Genomic DNA, 23,400 nt, shown 5'->3' with positions numbered 1-23,400 from the left:
TCTCTCTCTCTCCTTCTCTCTCTCTCCTTCTCTCTCTCTCCTTCTCTCTTCTTCTCTCTCTTTCTCTTTCTCTTTCTCTCTCTCTGCTCCTGCCCTGCAGCCTCTCTTTCTTAAAATAAATAAACATTAAAAACAAACTCCTTAAAAAAAAAAAAAAAGTTGAGCTCATAAAAGCAGAGAGTAGAATTGTAGTTGCCAGGGACTAAGGTGATGAGGGAAATCGAGAAATGTTCAAAGGGTACAAAGTTTCAATTACGTAGGTGAATGAGTCCTAGAGATCTAATACACAGCATGGGGACTGTAGTTAGTAATACTTTATGACGTATTTGAAATTTGCTAAGAGAGTAGGTCTTAAATATTCTCAACACACACACAATGCTAACCCTGTGAGGTGATGGATATGTTAATTAGTTTGATTGTGACAGTCATTATAATGTGTAGTATATTAAATACATCACACTGTACACTTTAAATATATACAAATTTTATTTAATTATTCCTCAGTTGAAGCTAGAAAAAATGCAAATTTCAATGATGCTGCTGTGCTACCTCTGAAGCAAATAAGAGAGCTTTGTAAAGTTTTCATGTGATAAAATTGGCTTACTCTGGGTTAAGTGTGAGGTCTGATCATCTCAATCTGGCCTCTAGGTTTTTTTGCTGTTTTGTAGAACATACTTATGTAAACAAATGTTCTCTATGTAAACATTCATGAAAGTCAAAATACCAAAACAGATTAAATATAGAACAAGGCTAGATGCTACATCAGTGTTTTAGTGGCAGCAAAAAACATCATCTGTTACATTTAATTATCATGGCTAGTTTGAGTTTTGTTGGTTTGATAGTGTTTGTAGTTGATTTGTAAATATATTTGGGATTTTATACAAGTTTTCTGTTTCTGCACATTTAAAAAATATTTAAATAACAATAATCAACCTTGAGGGTCTGTATTTTATTCTTAAAAAAAATTTTTTTTAGGTTTATTTATTTTTGAGAGAGTGAGAGCACAAGCGGGGAGAGGGGCAGAGAGAGGGATCGCGAGAATCCCAGGCAGGCTCCATGCTGTCAGTGTAGAGCCCAATGCGGGGCTTGAACTCAGGAACCATGAGATCATGACTTGAGCTGAAACCAAGAGTCAGATGCTCAACTGACTGAGCCACCCAGGAGCCCCTGTGAGTATTTTATTTTAAAGAGGGTTTGTACATCAGTCATGAAACACTGACTAGATCATTCAGAGTGTGCAGAGAAGGGGCCTGTGCACAGCTGATTGTTCTGATTTGCTGGATACTCAGCACACATTTCTCTGTCCAACTCCCACATTGGGCGGAGGAACACCTTTCCCGCCCTGGTTCCTCTGAGTGTTAGGTGGTTGATTGGGTCATTCTGGCTACACAGAAGAGCTTCTTTGATTCGTGTGTGCTTTTAGCAGAAAGGGAGAAGATTTCTCTTTGTCGTTGCTCACTACGTTCTGCCTTCTGTCTTCTATTCATCAGATATAGCCACTTGCAAATTCTTCTTTTTTCCCTTTAAATTAGGCACACCATTATTCTATTTTCCATTTTCTTCTTCACATTTTTATATTAGGAAGTCTACCACGGGCATAGTCTCAGCCCCCCAGTGATAATATCTGAGCTTTCTCCAGGCTTTCTTTCTCTGGGAGCTCTGGGCTCTTCACAGATCACACCATTAGCCCTCACCGTTGTTCCTGGAGGTAGGTAGGATCAGACGGAGTGTCTGGGTGTGGGAACAGAAGGGCCGGAGGGAGTGAGTCTGAGGAAAGCAGTGGGTTACTTCTTTTATGTTAGCATTTCTGCTTTAGGGCAGACTTCTGCAAGTGCACCTATTTTCATATTTTCTTCAAAGCATTTTGCGAGTGATAACAGTCATTAACTTCATTGCTCAGAATGAAGTGAAAGGGATACTAACGAAGCTAGTGAGAAATAAGAACTTTCATTCAATTCTTTTTAGGGTGATTAAGAAAGAGCAGCTTTAGCTATTGGTTTTGGTGTGATTTTTTTTTTTTTTTTTTTTTTGCCTAGGATTTGGAGTGTATTTAAATTGCTCTTAAATTCTGAAATTGAGTGATCAAAAGAAACCCCTCTAATAGTGTGTAGTTGTCTACAGTCTATTCAGTTTAGCTGTTTGAAGGTGCAAGATTAATATTCCTAAAGCTCAGCTCTGATCACTTCAAAATTTTGTTTCTTTTAAACATTATGAGCTTTGAAGTCAAAAGACCTGGCTTCATTTTGGTCTGGTTATATAATCTGTCTGATTCTCACTTATTCCTCTATAATGGAAATAATACCCACTTCAAAGGATGGTTGTTACAATTAAGTGAGGTCATGTGTGAGATACTAAGCACAGTAGGTGTCAATAAAACTAAATAAAACTAAAAAGGGCAAAAAGCTGAAAACCTATAATGACTTTGCTGTCCCTACAGTACAAAATTCAAATTCTTTTAAATTAAAAAAAAAAAAAATTTAAAGTAGACTGCATGCCCAACATGGGGCCGGAGCTCACGACCCTGAGATCAAGAGTTGCGTGCTCTACCAGCTGAGCCAACCAGACGCCCCCAAATCCAAACTCTTTGATACCATGTTCTAGACTCTCCAGTCTGGCCTAAATAAGCTGATAACTGAGTTGTTTTCAGCTAGATAGACAACTTCACTCTTTTCCATAAAATAAAGCAGTGGTTTTCAAACTTCTTGACCAAGACCCTCGGTAAGAAATCTATCTCACGTATGAAACAAGTTTCACGAAGCAGTCCTTTATCTTGGCCACACGAAATACTTCCTGTTCACTGAGGAAAGAAATTCTGGTCTCGACCCATTGTGCTGCTATCGGCAGGTTTTCAAACCTGGTTGAAAAACAGTGATCTAGAAAGGCTTTCCATCTCCATTTCTTGAAATTTTATCCTTCCCTCGAGACCCACACTGTCCCGTGAAATCTTTCCTCATCTTGGCGTCTCATGATCTTCTCTGAAGTTACCACTTTTTCCTCAATCTCCTATAATGGCATTTACTGCAAATTAGCTTTTATGTTAATTATTGGTTTATAACTTATCTCTATGACTAGGTGGTAGGTGCCATCAGGGTTGGTCCCTGTGCAGAGAGCAGGGGGTCCTCCCCACTGAAGCCCTCTGAGGGGTTTGTTGAGAAAGCGTCTAGTGTCTTGGATGCTTCGCTACCTTTATGCTGACATTTGAAAGCTGTAAAATCGGATGCGTGTGAGGGGGGCTTTTGGGGGTGGGGAGGTTCAGGCTGTGACGGCTGCTTACACTGGACATTTCATCTCTTGGGCTGCCTTGGATTCCTTGTGTATCTGGAAAAGAACAATATCTGGTTGGGGGTATGATTCCAGCTTCTAAACAGAGCTTCTCAATTTCCCTTTTCCTGACATGACTGGATCTCAGAGGCTGCTTTCAGCTCCAACAGTATATGAGCAAAGATCAGTAACAGCCTCCTCTCTGCCTAAGCACAGCCTGGTATCTTTAAACCTTGAGCTTTTGCAGCATGAAACAGATAATGATTTTAGCCCAGGAGACCTGTATTTTATAACAGAAGACGTTTTTAGATAGGTTTCTGTGTGTGTTCCCTGCTCTGTAGGCCCTGTATGTGAGGATAGTTTCACACAGTGTGGTTAATGTGGAGCCTTTCCTCTGCAATGAGAAAATATTTAGACCACAATAGAATGTTGATCTCTTAACCCCCTCTCTCACATTTGTTTTTTTTTTTTTTTTTTTAATTTTTTTTTAATGTTTATTTATTTTTGAGACAGAGAGAGACAGAGCATGAACAGGGGAGGGTCAGAGAGAGGGAGACACAGAATCTGAAACAGGCTCCAGGCTCTGAGCGGTCAGCACAGAGCCCGACGCGGGGCTCGAACTCACGGACCGCGAGATCATGACCTGAGCCGAAGTCGGCCGCTTAACCGACTGAGCCACCCAGGCGCCCCCCCTCTCTCACATTTGAAGCCCAGTTTTGAGATCCTCACTAATGATGAGATTTAGAGAAGTGCAGGACCCATTTTATGTTTACACAAATTATCTATCCAAAGGTCGACCTCATTTAAAGGAACTGATTTAATTTAGGAAAGTTATTTCTTTCTCTTTTAAATCTAATTTAGGAAGCTTGACTGAAATAGTAATAGATAGCAGAGAACTGCCTGTGCAGTAACATAAATGAACAAATCTAGAGACAGCAACATTGGTCTTGGGACAATATATGGATAAAATACATATCAGAAATATCTGGGAAATCACAGATTTAAAAACAAATTACTTGTCACTGCTTGCTTCATTAGATGTTAAGAAAACACACTGATAACTGCATAATAAAATCCAGTTAAACTTACTGATGCACAGTTTTTTTTTAATGACTTTCTTTTAAAGAGACTGATAGACCTTTAGGATTCTATACAAAATCTGTTCATGCATAGGCAATTTTTTTTTCTTTTGAGCATCAAACACTTATGGGGACTTATAAAGTGAGTTTAGCTTAATTCGGTGCTCAGAGAATTTGCAGTCACACTTCCTTATTTAGATCCTTTCCCATCCAGTCTGCCGTTCACGAGAGCTAAAATGTGTGTCAAAGGAAGCAGGATTTGTCTTAAAGGAGATTTGGAGAAAATCTTCCTTCAATATTTAAAGTGCTTGACAAAGTCATGTTCACATGGAAGTCAATTTTGAGATGAGGAAGTTAAAATCGGGTAGCTTATTTTACATTACTGGCTGAAAGGCCGTCTGATAGGATTGGCTTAGAGCACTAATTAATCACCCAGAGTCTCCTCATTCACTAATCACATGGCCTGAAACTTCCTTGCTGGCTGAAGCTCAAGGGCAAACCGTGGGCTTCCAGCCAGTTTATTTTTCATAAGCATTATGCTACCTCTATAAATTCATGTGCATCTAATATATGCTGTCAGTGGTTTACTTTCCCATGGTGACCCTTTCTGGTTAAATAGCTTTAAATGAAATCTTATACTGAGAATGAAAAGAAGTTCCTTAAAAAAGGGGCCGGGGTGGAGAGGAAGGTTTAAAATCCTTTTTGTAATCTTTCTTCCCATGGTATATACTGTATCCGTTCTCGTAAAAATCTGCTAGATTAATTGAGTAATGCACAGGTGATATGATAATTGCCTTTTGTTATTTGAAAAGCGAACCTATATGGTACTTAAAAAAGGCTTTTTCCATGACATTTTTAATTGCCATAATAGTGTGTCTACTGAGTACATGTTATATATAAAATACAGATCTTCATTCATTAATTCTCATGTCAGGCCTGTGTGGATGCTATTACTGCCTCCATTTACAGGTAAGAAAATCAAGAGCCTGTCAGCTTGTCTAGGGTCACATCTAGTAAATGCTGGGACCCGGATTTGAACCACCTTTTTTTCTTTTCTTTTCTTTTTTTTTTTTTTTGCCACAGGCCACATTCATTTGATTGTATTACTATTCATGATTCATACGGTCCATTTATACTGTCCCTTTTAACTTGAAAATATCAGTGGTCTTAAAGATAATTCCTGCTTCCATACCAGATTTTTACATGCATCTGAATTAATCATTTTAGAAGCCTGTTGATCTCTAGGACATTGTTTTTTGTCTTCAAATTATTTTAATATGCACCTTTGTTCAGAGAACAAAAAGTTGTGGGTCTCTTTAAACCAGAGGAAATAGGTACAGCTTATTCATACATCACTCACACTGTTGTTCTTCTTGAGACACTTCCAGACAATTCTAAGAGAAAAGGAAAATTCCAGAGAGCACATACATGGATCGTTTCCAAGGCAGTGCCTGTTGAGAACCCAGCCTTCCATCCTGAAGCTGTGAATGGTTTGGCTGCAGCCTGTCTTATATGTAAATTAATTTCCAGGAGTCTGTGTAATAAACTCTTTTATATAAGAGTGATTTGTCAAAGCCCATTTCCCTTGTTAAAAATACCTAACTAGAGAGAACAGGTTGATATTTAGTGGTTTATATGGGTTCTGTGTTAAGCCAATACTTTTCTCCTTAGTATGCAGTGCTGATGTTCTTGGTTGAAAAGAATCCATTCCATTTCTTTTTATAGTGTCATGAAAAGTTGGAAAGAGGAAAAACTGAGCTGAACATACAGAATAAATAACTAAATGGTGCCTTCAGCCTGCCCTTTTGTTTTCAGACATTCCCCCTCCCCATCCTTTGTGAGTCATTGAGCCAGTAAGACTGATCAAAGATGCCTCAGTGTATAGAACATTTTATGTGGAGGTTTATTTGTCATCCACAACAAAGGACTAATTGCCTCTAGGCCTTCTTTCACATGATAATCAATGGATTTGGATCTCCTGGGTGTGCTCCATGTATCCTGTGTTCATCTCTCAAGATGTTTTAGGTTTTCATTGAATATAAAGCATCAAAAAGGTGACGTCAACCAAGCAAAATATTAAGGGGATTTTAAGCATGAGTATGGAAATGTAAAGTGTTCTTGCTTGATTTGATCAGAATTGTAACTTCTGTGATAGCTATTCAGAAGGCCACATGGCATTTCTAGGATGTAGCATATTTCTCAAATTTTAGCATTTCAAAAGGCCCACTGGGAGAAAATTCAGTTTTCATTTTAATATGAACTTGAGGTTCTCAAAGATGATTTCTTGGATGCCGGTGTTACTAATGTTACTAAGTTTTTTTTTTTTTAAGTTTGTTTATTTTGAGAGAGACTGTACAAGCAGGAGAGGGGCAGAGAGAGGGGGGGACAGAGGATCTGAGTCAGACTCTGTGCTGACAGCAAATAGCCCGATGCGGGGCTGGAACTCACGAGCCACGAGATCATGACCTGAGCTGAAGTCAGATGCTTAAATGACTGAGCCACCCAGGCGTCCCAATAAGATTTTATTTTAAAGAAATATTCTGAATTCTAACAAGGAGTAGTGCACTCTGAATATAGTTTCCTATGGTGACTTTGCCTAAATGGTGTGAGTGTGTGTGTGTGTGTCCATGCACACGTGTGCACACCATGGGGACCAATAGGCACTATTATTCTCATTTTATATGATGACGAAGGAACTGAAGTTACAGTCTCCTGTGTTCTTTAACAAGTGTTTCTAACTACTGTTCAGTGTTTACTAAAATATACCTGAAATATTTGCAGTTATTTCTAAGGAGTGTTTTTAATATTCCCAGTCAAATGGGGATACTTAAATGAAAGAATTATACATTGACTATAGCAAAGATATCTGTTTAGTAACAGTCACTTCCCCTCCCCCCAGAAAATGTATAAATGTCATTATGTTTCTTAGAAAAGAAAGTAGATTACATTGGCAAGACAAAAGAAACAACAAAAATTTAAAATCTACAGATACATGGACAGATCTACAGATATTGTGCATTAGGTTAAAAAAAAAAAAATAACCAGAGATCATTATGACTTCACATCGCCTCTGCCTTCCAATCTGGCAGACCGGAGCAAGACATGGTGCTGGAGAACAATCTATTGGGTGTGAGGAAGTACCAACTCCTCTTCTGTGAAGTAGGAACAGCAAGTAATAAGAACTGTGAAGGGTCTGAGATTTTGCCCTACCTGCCAGCTACCAGGTTCCCTTGCCACAGTGTCATGGATGCGGACAGAGACCCGAGACTCCTAAGTTGGAGACCTAGGACTTTATTAATCACAGCACTACGAGTAGCCAGAGTGTATCTTTCATACTCTTTTCCATAGAGTGATGCAGAGAAGGCCAGTTGACCACGGTATACATAATGACTTGTGTCACAGGAGGGGATCCCTGAGTTGAGGGAACTGCAAACTTTTATGATTGGCAGTAAGCCTGCCTGATCCTTTAAGGGTCTCTGTGAAGAAACGTTGTCTCTGTCTTCTTGGGCTGTCTGCTCTGCAAATGTCCTTGAAAGTAGTCGGTAACAAAGGACTCGCTTGTAGTTCCGATCAATTCCTCCCTCATAAGAAGGGCAAAATCTTGAGGAAATTATCTCCCAGCACAAAATACTCTGGTTACATACCAAATAAGCGCAGATTCCATGAACAATTAGAGTACACCGATTTTCAAGGGCTACATGTGTGCCAGATGACCTGGCCGGAGGCTACAGCATGTATGTCACCGTGTTGTTTTAATAGATGGATAAGGTGTGATATTTCAACAACTATGTAGCATATCCTTGTCAAAATGTCTGCTCTTGTGTTGGATTGCCGCGGTCCTGTGTGGCTGGGGCAGGTGGTGGCATTCTCCGTTTATATTCGAGGAGATTGTTGTTCAGTTACTTGACCAAATTTACACAGCTAGTTAATGTTTTGGTTGGCACTAAACCTGGGGTTTCCTGACACCCAATCTGTTGGTCTTTGAAGCACATTGTGTAACCCTTTGGTCTCCTACACAAGCAAAGAACGTTATCAGCTGATATAGAGGTGACCCCAGGCTAGTCCCAAGTTCCTTTCTGGTTGATGCTACACCTCTCAACTAATCTTGGGTCTTGCCCAGCCACACGTGGCATGGATTGTCTGGTGATGGTGCCAGTCATGTCCAGAGTCAGGGACTAGTTTGAAAGGAGGGAAGTTACTTTCTGTAATGTTTTCTTGTTCTAAGTTCTACTTTCCATTTAATTAAACATGAGCAGTCTCCACTATTTCAGCCCCTTTCTCTCCCTGACTTAATGTGTAAGTACAGGTGATGAACTCTCCCTCCACAGGCTTTGGTGACACCTTCCTTAATTCCTGCTGCCTCTCTGTCTCCTTCTTTGTAGTCTCCCCTTCGAGATCCCTCTGTGTGCCTCCCATAAATCTTCGTGTTCTCTAGGACAATGCCTTGGTCCTCTTCTGTACAAACTCTTCATGTGGCCTCAACAGTAACCACAACAACACTTACTGAGCACGTTCAATGTGCCAGGCACTTTGCCAAGCCCTGTGGATGCATTCTCTCATTTAGTCTTCGCAGTGACCCTACGAGATGGATACTGTTCTTCTCTGTACTTTATGGAGGAAGAGATAGAGAACCAAGAGGTTAATTATTTGTACAAGGTCACACAATTAGTAAGTGGTGGAGCCTACTTTCTAACCTAAGTTCAACTCTGGAGCCACCTTGCTGACCAGCTTCTTGGTTCTCTTGTGTATGTGCCAGGATGTTTTCACTTGAGTGCTCGAAACTGAACTCTGAGATTGATTTTTCTCCCTTAGTAGTCTTCCTAACTTCAAAATTCATGCTGCAGTGTACCAAGGTGCTTAAGTTAAGAACCTGGGAATTTTCTTAGATTCTTTTTTATATGTCCTCTTCCACAAGTAATTCCCTCATTCATTCAACAGATATTTAAGATCTGTGAAGCACACGTTGTTCTAAGTTTGTTAGATGCAGAATGAACTAAACAGACAGAAAATCCCTGCCCCCATGGAGCTTGTTTTCTTTTTAATTTTTTTAAGTTTATTATTTTGAGAGAGCAAGTGGGGAAGGGGGAGGGAGGGAAAGAGAGAGGGAGAAGGAGAGAGAGAGAGAGAGAGAGAGAGAGAGAGAGAGAGAGAGAGAATTCCAAGCAGGCTCTGCATCAACATCACAGAGCCCCATGCGGGGCTCGAACTCATGAACCATGAGATCATGGCCTGAGCCAAAGTCAGATGTTTAACCTACTGAGCCACTAGGTTTCCCTTGAATTTAAAAAAAAAAAAAAAAAAAAAAAAAAAATTTCTTTTAGGGGGAGCATGTGATGGGAGAGAGTGCAGGGGTGGGGGTGGGGTGCAAGGGAGAGAGATTCTTAAGCAGGCTCTATCTACCTCAGGGTGGAGCCTGATGCAGGGCTCAATCCCACGATCCCAGGATTATGACTTCAGCTGAAATCAAGAGTTGGACGATCAACTGACCAAGCCACCCAGGCTCCCCTGGAGCTTGTTTTCATAGAAATAAATATCCCCATTTTATAGATTTGGACATGGAGGAATAGGGAGGTTAAGTGACTTGCCCAAGGTCATGTATTTAGGTTTCAAGCCCAGGCATTCTGGTTCAAGGAAGCATGGTCTTAACGTTACATGCTCTGCTTCTGTCACGATGTCTCACAGAGTATTTTCCTTAACCTCTTCCATCTTCATCCTCTTGTCACTGCCTCTGCCTTTTGGGGCTGGTGTCCTTGTCACCAGGATTACCATGGTAGCCTCCCGATCCGGCTCCCTGTCTCACCTCCTTCTAGTTCATCCTCTATGCTGTACGGCAATGAGTTTGCTAAAATGCAATCTGATCCTGTCACTGTTTTTGCTAAAACCTTGGTTGGCTTCACATAGTTTGGGGATGCCTTGGTTCCCCAAGACACAGCCTGTAGTGATTAGGCCTCTGCTTAGCAACCTCCAGCCCAAAGGCTCTCAAACTTTACCATGTATCCCAGTCACCTGGAGGGCTTGTTAAAACAGGGCTTGGTGGGCCCCATCCCCAGAGTGCCTGATGTGGTAGGTCTGGGGCCACCTGAGAATTATATTTCTAGCAAGTTCCTGGGTGCCGCTGGAGCAGCAGGACCCACACCTGGAGGAGGAGCACTGCTTGCCGGGCACGGGCCTGACGGTCTCTGCTTCAGCCCCAGAAGCACTTGCCCACTCCTGAGGGATGTGCTCTTCCAGGCTTGGTCCTTCTGCACAAACTGCCTTCTCTGCAGGAGATGGTCTCCCCCACTCCTTTCCTCTAAACACAGTTCAAGTGTCACTTCCTAGGAAGCTTCCTCTGACCCCGCAGTGATCCCCTAGCCTGGCCTCTGTGTTTCTATGGCAACGTGTTTCTGGGAAGGCTCTGTTCCCTGTTCCCTGTGCGTGTTGTGGTTTCACTCCTTTCTTCCCCATCCACCACCCCTCGACAGTTAGCTTTTTAAGAAAAGAGATCATTTGTTGTATTTTTCACCTTTCTGTCGCTGGCATCTAGCAGTGTGCCCAGTATATATTGAAGATACTTAGTAAGTGAATTGAATTATGTAATCCTACTTGTGCTTTAAAAAAGAGTAATCCTATTTTAATTTTCATTTGCATTAACCTTTAAATCTTGCCCAAGATGTTTTTTAAAACCTGAAGATGTTTCAACACCAAACAGTGTGCACCTGAGAGTATTAAACTTTCAAAGCTGCCATTAGCTGGAGCTGCACCGCTTGGCTGTTTAATGCAAACAGCAGGAGCTTATTCCCATGAAGGCTGATGTTTGTAGATAACTTACTTCTCGTGCCTATGGTTTAAAATACTTGAGTTATCCCTCCGTCCTCCTCAGCCTTCGGAACATCTCTCTGGTCTGTTCTTAGCCTTGGTTTTATCTAATCAGAGAGTTACAGATGGAATAGCCCAGGCGGTGTATGCCTTGCTTTTACGGAGACAAAGATTAGTGGGCTGTAAATTTGCACCCTCCGTGTCTCCATCCAGAATTGCACAGCTTAATCCCTCACGTTCCTTGCTATGTGCCTGCCTTGCCTGCGTAATTTCCAAGAAGGATATAGGTTTTATTGCCTGCATAACCCTCCCCTTTTCTCTCCCTTCCCATCTCACATTACTAGTTCTTGCCAAGATATTCAGTTCCAAACTTTAACAAAGGAATTTCCGAACAAGATTGTCCCTGGATTGTAGACATGTCTTCAGAGGGGTGCTTTGGCCTTCTCTTGGTGTGGTACAAGTTCAGAGGCAGAGAGAGCCCTTCTGTCCTTTCTGGGAAAACAGAAGGAGAGGATACAGGAACCACGGAAGAGGCTCCTCTCCTGCTCTGTCTTACCTTTTTTTCAGGCTCTGCTGTGGTAATTGCTTTGGGATCATTTCTTGTGCTCTAACTGTATCCTTCTGTTTCCAAAAGTCAACAAGCAAGCAGAGGGCAGCTCTTTCCCTTAGGTGGTTGTGCGGCTGAATCATGTATTCCTCCTCACACCAAGTGGCAAAAGCTTTGCTCCATAGTCCAGAACCACTAGAGCTTCTACTCAGTTATTTGGAAAGGAAAGACACCCTCTGCCAGGTCTTGATTAGTCTCTAGAGCACCATCACGCTCATGCCTGTGCCACACACTTAATTTTTAGCAGGGAGCTTGTCACAGCACTAAGCATGAAGGGAATTAAGCTGGTCTCTTATTTATTGTCTTAGGACTCTCCTGGTTGCAAGTAACAGAAAGCCCCCAAAGTTGCTTGAACTAAGAAGGGAGAGAGGAGAGGTACCATGAGGACCCAGGGCATTGCTTAGGACTCACAGTTGGGAAGTGCAGCCAAGGGTCCTGGGGATAAAGAGCAGAGAGTGGTCAGGAATGGAAGTTACTCTCAGTGTCTCTTCTGCTTTCTACATATGTTGCTTTCTCCCAGTCTGCACCCCAGTCTGTTCTAGCATCAGAGACACTGAGGCTGACAAAACCCATTGTGTCCAGTACCCCGTTCCTGGGGAAGAGAGACTGTCTCAGCCTAGTCTTTGATGGAATGGCTCTCTTTCTGAGCCACATGCCCCACCTTGGTCAACTCCTCAGTCTAAAGAGGGTAGAGTGGGAGTGAATCCTCCTTCACAAACATGGCTGCAAGGGCCCACCTTTGTGGGTGGGAGCCAGTTTTCAAAAAGGGAGGGTGTGGCTTGAGAAGCTACCCCAACCTCAATATTGGTTATAATTTATATCTCACATTCTTCCAAAAGGATTCTATTTTTAAAAATGGGTGTAATGAGGGCACCTGGGTGGCTCAGTTGGTTAAGCATCCTACTTTCAAGTCATGATCTTATGGTTCATGAGTTCGAGCCCCACATTGGACTCTGTGCTGACAGTGTGGAGCCTGCTTGGGATTCTGTGTCTCCCTCTTTCTCTGCTCCTCCCCTGCTTGTGCTGTGTCTGTCTGTCTCAAATAAATAAGTAAACTTAAAATGGGTATAATGAAACCAAAACCCAAAAGCAAGGAGTGATAAAATTAGGGAGAGGGAAGATGCATCAAGGAGCCCTATGGGAAGAAACTTAATTTAATGTGGGATTTCAAAATAAGTAGGTTTTAAAATTATGGGTCCAATCAGACCCCAAATTCCTAATTCAGATTGCTAAAATAAATAGAAAAGATTTTAAATTAAACATGATCTTGGTATTCTGACTAGAGTTTATTGGTTTCTTTTAAATGCATGCGATACTCCTATACACTGATCCTGGAAGAATCTTCCGGCCGGTATCAGGGGAGGGAGACGATTAATTGAAAGGCAGGTGCTGCTGCCCCCTTAACCAGGCACATGTTCTCTGGTTAACACAGCTGCATCACTTCTGTTGCTGGGCCCTGATTATGTCACCCCTTTACAACCCTGTGTATGTGTGAATGTCAAATAGGGGTCCATGTGGTGAGACTGAAGTTCAGAAGAGAGAGGCTTCTGATCACTGTGAATGAGGAGGTTTTCTCCTCAGAGGAGGAGGCACGGCTTCATCTGGAGCCGCTATACGTCTGGGCAGAGGAGGCAGGCCGGGAAACGCAGGAGGAAGGGGAGGGTGCTGATACTCACAAAGTGCTGACTGAACCGGTGCCATGATGGGCTCTTGGTATGCCACCCAGTCTCACATGAGCACATGGACCCCTACAGTCATTTTGTGCAATTCCTTGGGTGCCTTGTTGCCTCCATTAGACAAATGAGAACCATGGGAATCGCCCTCCAGTGATTCTTTCTCTCCCTGAGAAGATCGCAGTCATAACCCCACCTGGCTCCTGTTACCTTTGTCATAGGGCCCAGCCAGGCTGCTCCTTTGCCTGCAACACTGTTCCCCCCCATATCTGCCAGCCAACTCCATCAGCTTCATGTTTTTGCTTATGGGTAGCTTTCTTTTAGTTGTTTATTCATTTTGAGAGAAAGAGTGAGCGAGAGCCGGTGGGGGGTGGGGTGGGGCAGAGAGATAGCGAGAGAGAGAATCCGCACTAACAGCACGGAGCCCAACACAAGGCTCCATCTCAGGAACTGTGAGATCATGACCTGAGCTGAAACCAAGAGTCAAATGCTTAATCAGGTGAGCCACCCAGGTGCCCCTGTGTGTAGCTTTCTTAATGGAGACTTGCCTTGGCCTCTCTGTTTTAATATTGCAATATCTCCTTCCACCTTAAGACACATTTCAGTCTGGTTATGCTGCTCTCCCTGCTTTCCTGCAGTTCTTCTTACCTTTTAAAATTCTAGGGGCGCCTGGGTGGCTCAGTCGGTTAAGCGGCCGACTTCGGCTCGGGTCATGATCTCATGGTGTTGCATCCACACGACTCCTGAAACAGAATGCTACGGGCACCAGTGACAGTCACAACAAAGTTTATTACAATGAGAGGCAAGGCCGACCGATTGGGACCAACACTCTTGATAAGAGTGTGGCCCCGAACAGCCGGGGTACAGAGTTTTTATAACCGATCACATCGTTTTATCATCACCTGGGAACAGAACAAAGAAACAGGTTCCAGATGAGTTAGAAACAGTTGCCTAATGAGGTGTTTACTTTAGACTTTCTGCCTCTAAGTTGCGACCAGTGGATCTCCTTGACCCTGCCTCTGATGCTCTTTTCTTTGAACTTTTGTTTCCTTAATTGGTGAAGCCTAATTTACAAGGGTATGAGGCAGTAGTTTACCAGAGCATGGCAAGGCTGTTATCTCTTAACCTTCAGTGTCAACACAAAGCTGTTATTTTTCAAGCTAAGCATTAGCCCTACACTACAATTTAACCCTTACAATGGTCCATGAGTTCAAGCCCCGCGTCGGGCTCTGTGCTGACAGCTCAGAGCCTGGAGCCTGTTTCAGATTCTGTGTCTCCCTCTCTCTGACCCTCCCCTGTTCATGCTCTGTCTCTCCCTGTCTCAAAAATAAATAAAACGTTAAAAAAAATTTTTTTTTTAAATTCTATGTAATCTGTTCATTTATGTTTTTTATTGCCTTTCCCTCCCTGTACGCCCCAACTAGAATGTCAACCCTATAAGAGCAGGCACTTTTGTCTGTTTGGTTTCCTAATTTTTCCAGAACCCCCAGAGCACTGCCTGGCTGATAGGAGATGCCCAGTAAATATATTTTGGGTGAAGGAAGAGCCTTTGTCAAGATCACAGAACCACGGAGCACTGGAGGCGGGGTTCAGCAGGCTATGTGTGTTCAGACGACATGGAGGTCGGTAGGGCCAAGTGAAGTGAGAGAGGTCGACTCCAGCTTAGATGGGGAATGTCCTGTTTATGAGTTTGAGCTTTATCTGTCATGCCATCTTATCATGAGTGTTCCGGACAGTTTGAATGTACCAGCTGGTACGTGGGGACCCAGTGGCAAAATTAGGATTGACGTTCTGTGTATTGAATTTTCTACCAGCCCATGCTTACGCCTTTGACATGGCAAGAATTATGCCCAGAGGCTTTTTATTCCTAAAATCAGCCCCTGCTCTAGAAAGACAATATGCATTTTGTTAACACCCTTGTGTGGAATGCTCCACCCCACCTGCCCTAAAGTGTCAGAAAACATCAAATAAAAAGTACCTGTGTTATAATTTAAGGAAAATACATCCCCCCCCCCCCGCCATTGGCACTCTTTCCTCTCTTCTGTGCCAAATATTTTCAATAAATCTCTCCTGTTTATTTAGGCAGAGCTTAAATTTTTTTTTTAAAGTTCATCAGAATGTTGACGGGAAAAGAGTTCCTTCCATTGTTATTTAGGATAATATTTTTGAGGCTCTAGTTTAGGTGAGAAGATTGACCTGATCTTTCTTTTCCTCTATTGTGTTTACCTTGCTGCATTATTATTTTGAGCCTGTTCACAGGATGCTGGGCAGATGCCATTGACGTAATTGTCATTTTTTTAAACAAAGAGGATTGAAAATGTCCACTTAAGGGTTGTCCGTGACCTTTAATGTACACCTGTACATAATTGCTTCCTTTTACGAATAAAACACTTAGTGGGGAGGGGAGACATGTATATAGATTTCAATTAACTTATTTTTTAAGTGTACAAGCTGAAATATGCTTCAAAGAGAATTTAGATAGCAGCCAAAATACCATAAAAGAAAGCTGTCCTTCAGAAATGCCACTAGATCTTAAGCTAGTTATGAAATTGGCACCTGAGATTTATTTCTGTCAGAGAGGACATAAGATGAATTTTGAAGAGCCGTAGTCTCCATGCAGAAGATCCTAGAAACATAGGAATTATCTATAACCCCTCCTCTCTCTTCTTCACCCCTGTCCCCCCTTCACCATATGGAGTCATCACTGAAAATGTTAGTTTTACTTCTAAATAGTCTCAATTCATCTTTTTCTTCACCACATTTCCATCCGGGTCACAGCCAGGTCTTGTCTATGTGACTAAACCTGCCTCTTTCCAGTCCTTGTGTGTCAACTCTGGTCTTTTCTGCAGCCCAGATTATCATTTTTATGAAGACCAAATATGATAAAGTCCTGTGCCCTTGCCCCACCCCAGCCCACTACACACAGATGGCCCTTGGAAGGCTTCCTGTCGCTCTTAGCTTAATGACTGAACTCCTTAATGTACCTTATAGGGCCCTGCATGGGCTGGTGGACACTCACATCTCTAATTTCAAACCTGCCACTTCCCCCAACCCCCATTGTCCACACACTAGTCACACCAGTCACCTTGTAGACCTTTTTACTTGCTGTGTTCCTCTCACCACAGGGCCTTTGCACATTCTCTTCCCTCTGCCTGAAACTTTATTTCCTTTCTTTGCCGGTTAACATTTCATCTTTTAGACCCCAGGTCCTACATGCCTTATTTAGGGAAACCTTCCTGGACTGCTCTCAGGGTCAGATCTCCCTCTTTTGTCTGTATTGGCCTTATTTTCTTCTCTTTAAAGCACCATCAAGGACAATTTTGTCTTTTATGCTTTATTTGATTAAAATCTATCTCGCTTACTGGACTGTATGCTCGCTGGGGGCAGGAATTGTATATTTATCACAAGAGAAAAGTAGTATCTAGTACACAGAACTCAAGAATATTTGAAGATGGTAGGTGGACAGATGAGTGGCTTCTTAAATTGTCTATTTTTATACCAGTTAGAACAGGGCACTGTTCCACTTCCCCGTTGTGGAAGGCTCAGCAAGAACTGAAGCAACAGATGGAGAGAGATCTTCTGTTCATAGCCCCCAAAGGGGGCAGCTGTCCCTCCTGGCACAGACACCCAGTTCCCCTACTCACATACTAGGGCCATTTTCCTCTCTAGCCTTTTCTGGGGTCAACCCGGCTGGTTTCTATTCTGCCAACCCCAGCCAGCTTCCACCCACATGCCACTCTGTGTGCACCTAGTGCCATTCTCAACCCCAGTCAGGAACAACATTGCCCTGAATGCCTAAAAACTAAAGGGCCGATTTTGCATCTTAGAACAAGAGTTTCAGGAAAGCACTAAAATAGTTTTGAGCTTGGACTGTGGAGTCAGATCTCCTGAGCAGCCCACCTTAAAGTTTCTAAGTCTCCCTATCTATAAAAGGGGGGATAATGTCCCTATCTCCTGTATGGGATTGACTTGGGATACTTTAGACCAGCATTGTCCAACAGTAATGTAGTGCAAGCCACATATATAATTTAAATGTTCCAGGTACTGTATTTATAAAAGGAAACTGAAACGGGTGAAATCAATTTTAAAAATCCGTTTAACCCGGTATATCCAAAGTTTATAATTTCAGCATGTTATCAATAATAGAATGACAACTGGGGCACCTGGGTGGCTCAGTCAGTTAAGCGTACAACTTTGGCTCAGGTCATGATCTTGCGGTTTGTGGGTTTGAGCCCCGCATTGGGCTCTGTGCTGACAGCTCGGAGCCTGGAGCCTGCTTCGGATTCTGTGCCTCCCTTTCTCTCTGCCCCTCCCCTGCGCACACTCTGTCATTCTCTCTCTCTCAAAAATAAACAAACATTAAAAAATTAAAAATAGTAGGATGACTAATTCCTTTCATTTATATTAAGTCTTTTAAAATCCAACGTATTAGTGTACCTCAGCATGCACTAGTCACATTTCTAAAGCTCAGTAGCTAGTGGCTATATTTTAGGCAGTGCTGTCTTCAGGAATTCATATAAAACACAGTACCTAGTTCATACTTTGCCAGTTAACAACTGTTGGCAAAATGATCGTAACTTACTTTAAACACGTCAAAAATTGGGTGGTCAAACATTAGTACTGCCCGTTTGCATTCGTTGCCACAGGGGGAGGCCTCAGATCTGTTGTTGTTGTTGTTGTTGTTTCTCTTTCAAAGGAATAAAGAGTTGACTTGAATGTTCTTGGCCAATTCCCTGGAAGTTGGCCCCTAGGTTTCAGAATGAGGTCAGTTTGGTGGTTTACGGTCGACTTTCCTTCTGGAGGTGGGAAAGGGGAAACTCAGCGTGCCTCCAGTGCTGCGTGCCTGTCTCTGTTTTCTGGCTCTCTTCTGTTTAATTATTTGAAGCTGGAGCAACTTGATTTTAAAACAAAACACATGGGCCGAGAGTAATTGGGAGGACGTTTGCTAGTGATGTAGTGCTGAAGGTATGTGCAGTTGAGGCCCCGGCCCCATTCTGCTTGCTTAGGTAGTGAGTGCTTTCCTTGACCTCACATTCAGTGGTTTTTTGGGGTTTTTTTGGTTTTTTTTCTGAAAATTCTTAAACCTTGTTTGGAAAGTCAGAGCAGAAAGTATTAGAGCAGGATTGTAAAGGAAGCTGTGAGTCTTCTTTAAATTCTGAGTTCTCTCTCTCTCTTCTTTGTGGAAGATCATTGGTTTCCAGTCTGTTTCTATGATCCGGGAGGGAAAATGGGTTTTCAAAGTGCAAGAGGAGAACTTCATGCAAAGAGGAGAATGTTGACCCGCCACTGAGTTTCTCTGTTCTAGATCACTCCCGTTGCTGACACCAGCACGGGAATTTCTGTTCTATGGCCAGTTCTTATGTGAAGGCCATGTTCTCATTGTTTTACCTCTTCAACTCCCGTTTGCTTGCTGGGGGCAGAGTATACGATGTCCTCCTCATCTCACATGTAATTCTAACCCAAGGGCCTCTACTTCCCGTCCCAGGGAGGAAAATGGGAATTTATCAGGACTGGTAAGAACATATACTACATTGGTGTTAATCTCCTCTCGGTTCAAGCTGTGTGCTTCTAAGCAAATGCAACTCTGTAAGCCCCATTTTTCTCTTAAAAGGGGGTTAGTAACAGTGCCTATTCCAAAATAAAATTGCTGTGAAGCTTAAAGAGACACTACATACAAAGCAGTAAGCACAGTGCCTGGCAAGTAAGAAGAAATGAATGTTAGTGATTAGCAGGGCCCTCAGCAGTACCATGTCCACCCCAGAGGAACGGCTGACCATGATGTTCTCTGCCACGACATCCCACCCGTTGCTTACAGTAACTGTGATTAAATGCCACATCAGGAAGATGATTGAACATTTGTCCATGAAGAGCTTTAGTGTAGGGTAGGCATTTCACCGGGACGAGTTTCACATCAATAGGTGTGAAGTCAAGCACTCTGTGATTTCTAGGTCTGATGGGGTGCTGTGTATGCAGTCATCACTTGTTACCCTGTTGTACCTAGGACCTATAAATAGGAAAGTAACGTGCTGAATTGCTTTATTTTTGTACTACAGAGTCCCAGGTATCTTTGAGTCATTTCGGGGACTGGTACATTTGTTGTTTTCCATCAAAAACATAAAGCGACATAGCACTCCAACCAGGGCCATAGAGGGGACCTTAGTTTTCTTTTGGGAGGTTCAGAACAACAGCTCTTTCTAAACCCTTTTCAAACCTATAAGAACAAAAGAAAGGGGTCCTCAGTTTTTGCCAAATCAAGGACTTGCTGAAGCTTTTGCGCATGGAGGCTCAGAAGGTATTACATGCTGTCTCACTGCAGAATCAGATAATTGGCGGGAGATTTGGGAAGTTCTTCTAAAAACACAACCAGATTTTCAGGGCAGTCAGCCGTCTGTTTTTTCAGTCCTGCGTTTCCCCTCTGTTCCTTCTGTTTTCCCCCAGCCCCTCTTGGATCCATTAGCCGATGCCCTCAAAGCGTCAGCAACCCCCACGCTTCCCTGCTGCGAATGATGACCTCGCCAGGTGGACAGCTCTCAGATTTCCCCCAAACTGCAAAGAATAACCACCCTCACTCACTCTTGTCTTCTCTGCACACCCTCTCGGTGGACAGCTTTCCTGACATTTAACTTAATCAAGATGTTAGTAAAATAAACAGAGTGTGCTGCTGTCATCCGATTGAAACTGCTCATTAACCTGCCCACTCTCTTTTCACTTCAGCGTTTGGGAAGGAAATTCACTCAGAGTTGCTATTGATAATGAAGATGAGGAATAAGATGTGTTTTCCCTCATGCTCCGTTACACCCAGTTCTGACTGCTGAGCTCTTAGTGGGCAGACAGCCCTGTACAATGTGTCCTCAAACATGTGACACCCTGATTACAAGACATGCTGCTGGGATGCCTGGGTGGCTCAATTGGTTAAGCATCCGACTTCGGATCAGGTCATGATCTCACAGTTCGTGAGTTCGAGCCCCGCGTTGGGCTCTGTGCTGACAGCTCAGAGCCTGGAGCGGCTTCAGATTCTGTGTCTCCCTTTCTCTGCCCCTCCCCCCACTCATGCTCTGTCTCTCTCTCAAAAATAAATAATGAGGGGCGCCTGGGTGGTGCAGTCGGTTAAGCATCCGACTTCAGCCAGGTCACGATCTCACGGTCCGTGAGTTCGAGCCCCGCGTCAGGCTCTGGGCTGATGGCTCGGAGCCTGGAGCCTGTTTCCGATTCTGTGTCTCCCTCTCTCTCTGCCCCTCCCCCGTTCATGCTCTGTCTCTCTCTGTCCCAAAAATAAATAAAAAACGTTGAAAAAAAAATTAAAAAAATAATAAATAATGAAAACATGAAAAAAAATTTTAATTTGATTAAAAAAAAAAAAGACCTATTTTAGTTAGGTAAAATCAAGAGGGGAAAAAACTGGGATGCCACTGATTTCAAGATCTGTCCCAATTTTAGACATGTTAAAATGTTGGGGGGGGGAGAATGTGTATCTTAGAGCAGAGGGAATACAGTGACAACTAACTAAAATGGAAAATCCCTCTGTTACTATTTGCTCCCCCTCCCTCCCTGGCGGGCAGCGCTGGGGGTGTGTGGTTTGTGCTTCACGGTGCATGTGAACGTATGGCACAGAGTTGAGAGCAGGCCAAGTTGTGGAAGGCCTCTCAACTGCAATGTAAATCATTTAACTTTCTGAAAAATGGCAGCATCCAGGACTTTTCTTTGGGTCACATTGAACTTGGTAGGATTCTTGTTACTTTTTGAAGACGTGGTGAAGAGTATGTTGAGGGGCATCCTGGGCTTCTGCCTGCCCTCCGGGACCTGGCCCATTTCTGACGGCATGATGGCATAGACAGAGTCGCCAGCTCTTTCACGTTCATGTCCCTGGTCATCCATTTTTTTAGTGAACATTTGGCTTGGATGTACGGGGGTGGGTACTGTTTCCTCTCCTACCCTAAAAGGCAGCATTAAACATTATTAATGACTCTGATTTTGCTCAAGGTTCTGCCTAATTATTATTCTTCATAATTTCAGTGAGTTCTAAGCACCGACATGTCCCCACCCTGTCTTTTAAAAATGTTTTAGAAGTTTTTTCCCCACTTTGACATATAATTGACAAATAAAATTATAAGATATTTAAAGAGTACAATGTGATGATTCAGTGTACATTGTGAAAGAATTCCCTAGCCTTGAGTTAACACTTCCATCACCTCCTGTAGTTACCTTCCTGTGTGTGGGACATCATTTCCATTTTCTTTTTTTTTTTTTTTTTATTTATTTTTGGGACAGAGAGAGACAGAGCATGAACGGGGGAGGGGCAGAGAGAGAGGGAGACACAGAATCGGAAACAGGCTCCAGGCTCCGGGCCATCAGCCCAGAGCCCAACGCGGGGCTCGAACTCACGGACTGCGAGATCTGACCTGGCTGAAGTCGGACGCTTAACCGACTGCGCCACCCAGGCGCCCCGATCATTTCCATTTTCTTAGCAAGGTTCAACTTTACAGTGTTACCGACTACAGTCACCATGCTTACGTTAGATCCTCAGACCTTATTTACCTTACGACTTACACCCTTTACTACACCCTTGGCCCCTACATTTTTACTGTTTCTATGGGTTCAACTTATTTATTTATAATTATTATTCTTAATGTTTTATTTATTTATTTAGAGAGAGTGTGCAAGCAAGTGCAAGTGGGAGAGGGGGAGAGAGAATCCTAGCAGGCTCCCTGCTGTCAGCATAGAGCCTTATGCAGGGCTCAGTCCCACTAACCGTGAGGTCATGACGTGAGCCGCAGTCAACAGTCAGATACTTAACCAACTGAGCCACCCAGGCACCTCTCAACTTATTTATTTAGATTCCACGTGTAAGTGATATTGCGTGGTATTTATCTTTTCTGTCTAGCTTATTTTATTTTGCATGGTGCCCTCCAGGTTGTTGCAAATGACAAGATTTCCTTCCTAAGGTTGAATAATATTCCATTGCAAATGTATACCACATTTTCTTTACCCAAGCCTTCTTAATGCTGTAATAGCTTTAATGAAGGTGATTATGGTGTTTCTTTTCCCATAAAAGGCTATTACTCAGATTTTAGGCAAGGCTATTTCTCAGCCAGGTAAGGTGATAAAAGAATTGGTTGAAAACTTTATTTATATTTATTTGTATTAGTAAAAACATGGCATCTACCCTTATACTTAACACTTTCTTTCTTTCTTTCTTTCTTTCTTTCAGTTTTTGGGAATAGCATTTCTTGGAATTGGACTGTGGGCGTGGAATGAAAAAGTAAGTTGAATATCATGAAAATGCACACACATTGGTCGTTAGAGGCTGCACTTTGCCTTACATGTTGTCTCCTTTCCTCTTTGACAGCTGCAGAGTATAAAGAAACGTGGTTCTTTAATGAAAGAAAGTGTTCTTAGAAGATAGTGTCATATTTCAAAGGCTCTTCAGAAATGAAGGCTAAATCAGTCATCTTATCAAAATAATTACAAAAGTAACAATACATGTGCATAACATCAGTTAGCAGGAGATGTGCGTTCATGTGGAACGTTTCCTCACTCTGGCACAAGAATTTCAGTAATGCTTATAAATACCACTAAACCACCTGCAGCCTTCTCTCTTTCTCTTTTAACCCTTTGGAAGATTACTCAAGCCGTAAAAGATGGGTTTTCTTTTTAGTGTGAGCATTATGTAATAAGCTGTTATTAGCATGTTGTATGAAGGAAGCTGGATAAAATTCATGTTTGAATATCAGATAAACTTAACGTTAATAAGAATGTGAATACTTGTCTGCTGATTGAAAGTATTTAGTAATGTTCGAAATTTAAATACAACATAGTAAAAGGAAATATCTGGAAGTACAGAGTGGCATATTGTAGGCTATGGTGAAGATACAATGTTCTCGGCAGTTTATGCTCTAAGCAACACTCTCATGACCCGACCTCTCTGTGTCCACTCCTCTGCCTTACTTCCCATCAGCACCTTTTAATTGTTTCTTTACAAATT

At 42.6% G+C, this 23,400-nt stretch overlaps 1 protein-coding gene across 2 annotated transcripts in view; it reads left to right on the top strand.

The window, feature by feature from the left end:
* TSPAN5 (tetraspanin 5) overlaps window positions 1-23,400 on the top strand; it is a 161,602-nt gene that overhangs the window by 105,495 nt on the left and 32,707 nt on the right. Inside the window, exon 2 of one of the 2 annotated variants that reach the window (XM_049630906.1) lies at window positions 22,627-22,677. The exons of the other annotated variant lie outside the window; for it this stretch is intronic. Within the exon in view, the coding sequence (XP_049486863.1) occupies window positions 22,627-22,677 (51 nt within the window). The remainder of the gene's footprint in view (window positions 1-22,626; window positions 22,678-23,400) is intronic. 2 annotated transcript variants of the gene reach the window in all.

This window comes from Panthera uncia, chromosome B1, assembly GCF_023721935.1.
Source record: "Panthera uncia isolate 11264 chromosome B1, Puncia_PCG_1.0, whole genome shotgun sequence".
Lineage (NCBI taxonomy): Eukaryota > Metazoa > Chordata > Mammalia > Carnivora > Felidae > Panthera > Panthera uncia.
This window is presented reverse-complemented; position numbering and strand designations above follow the sequence as displayed.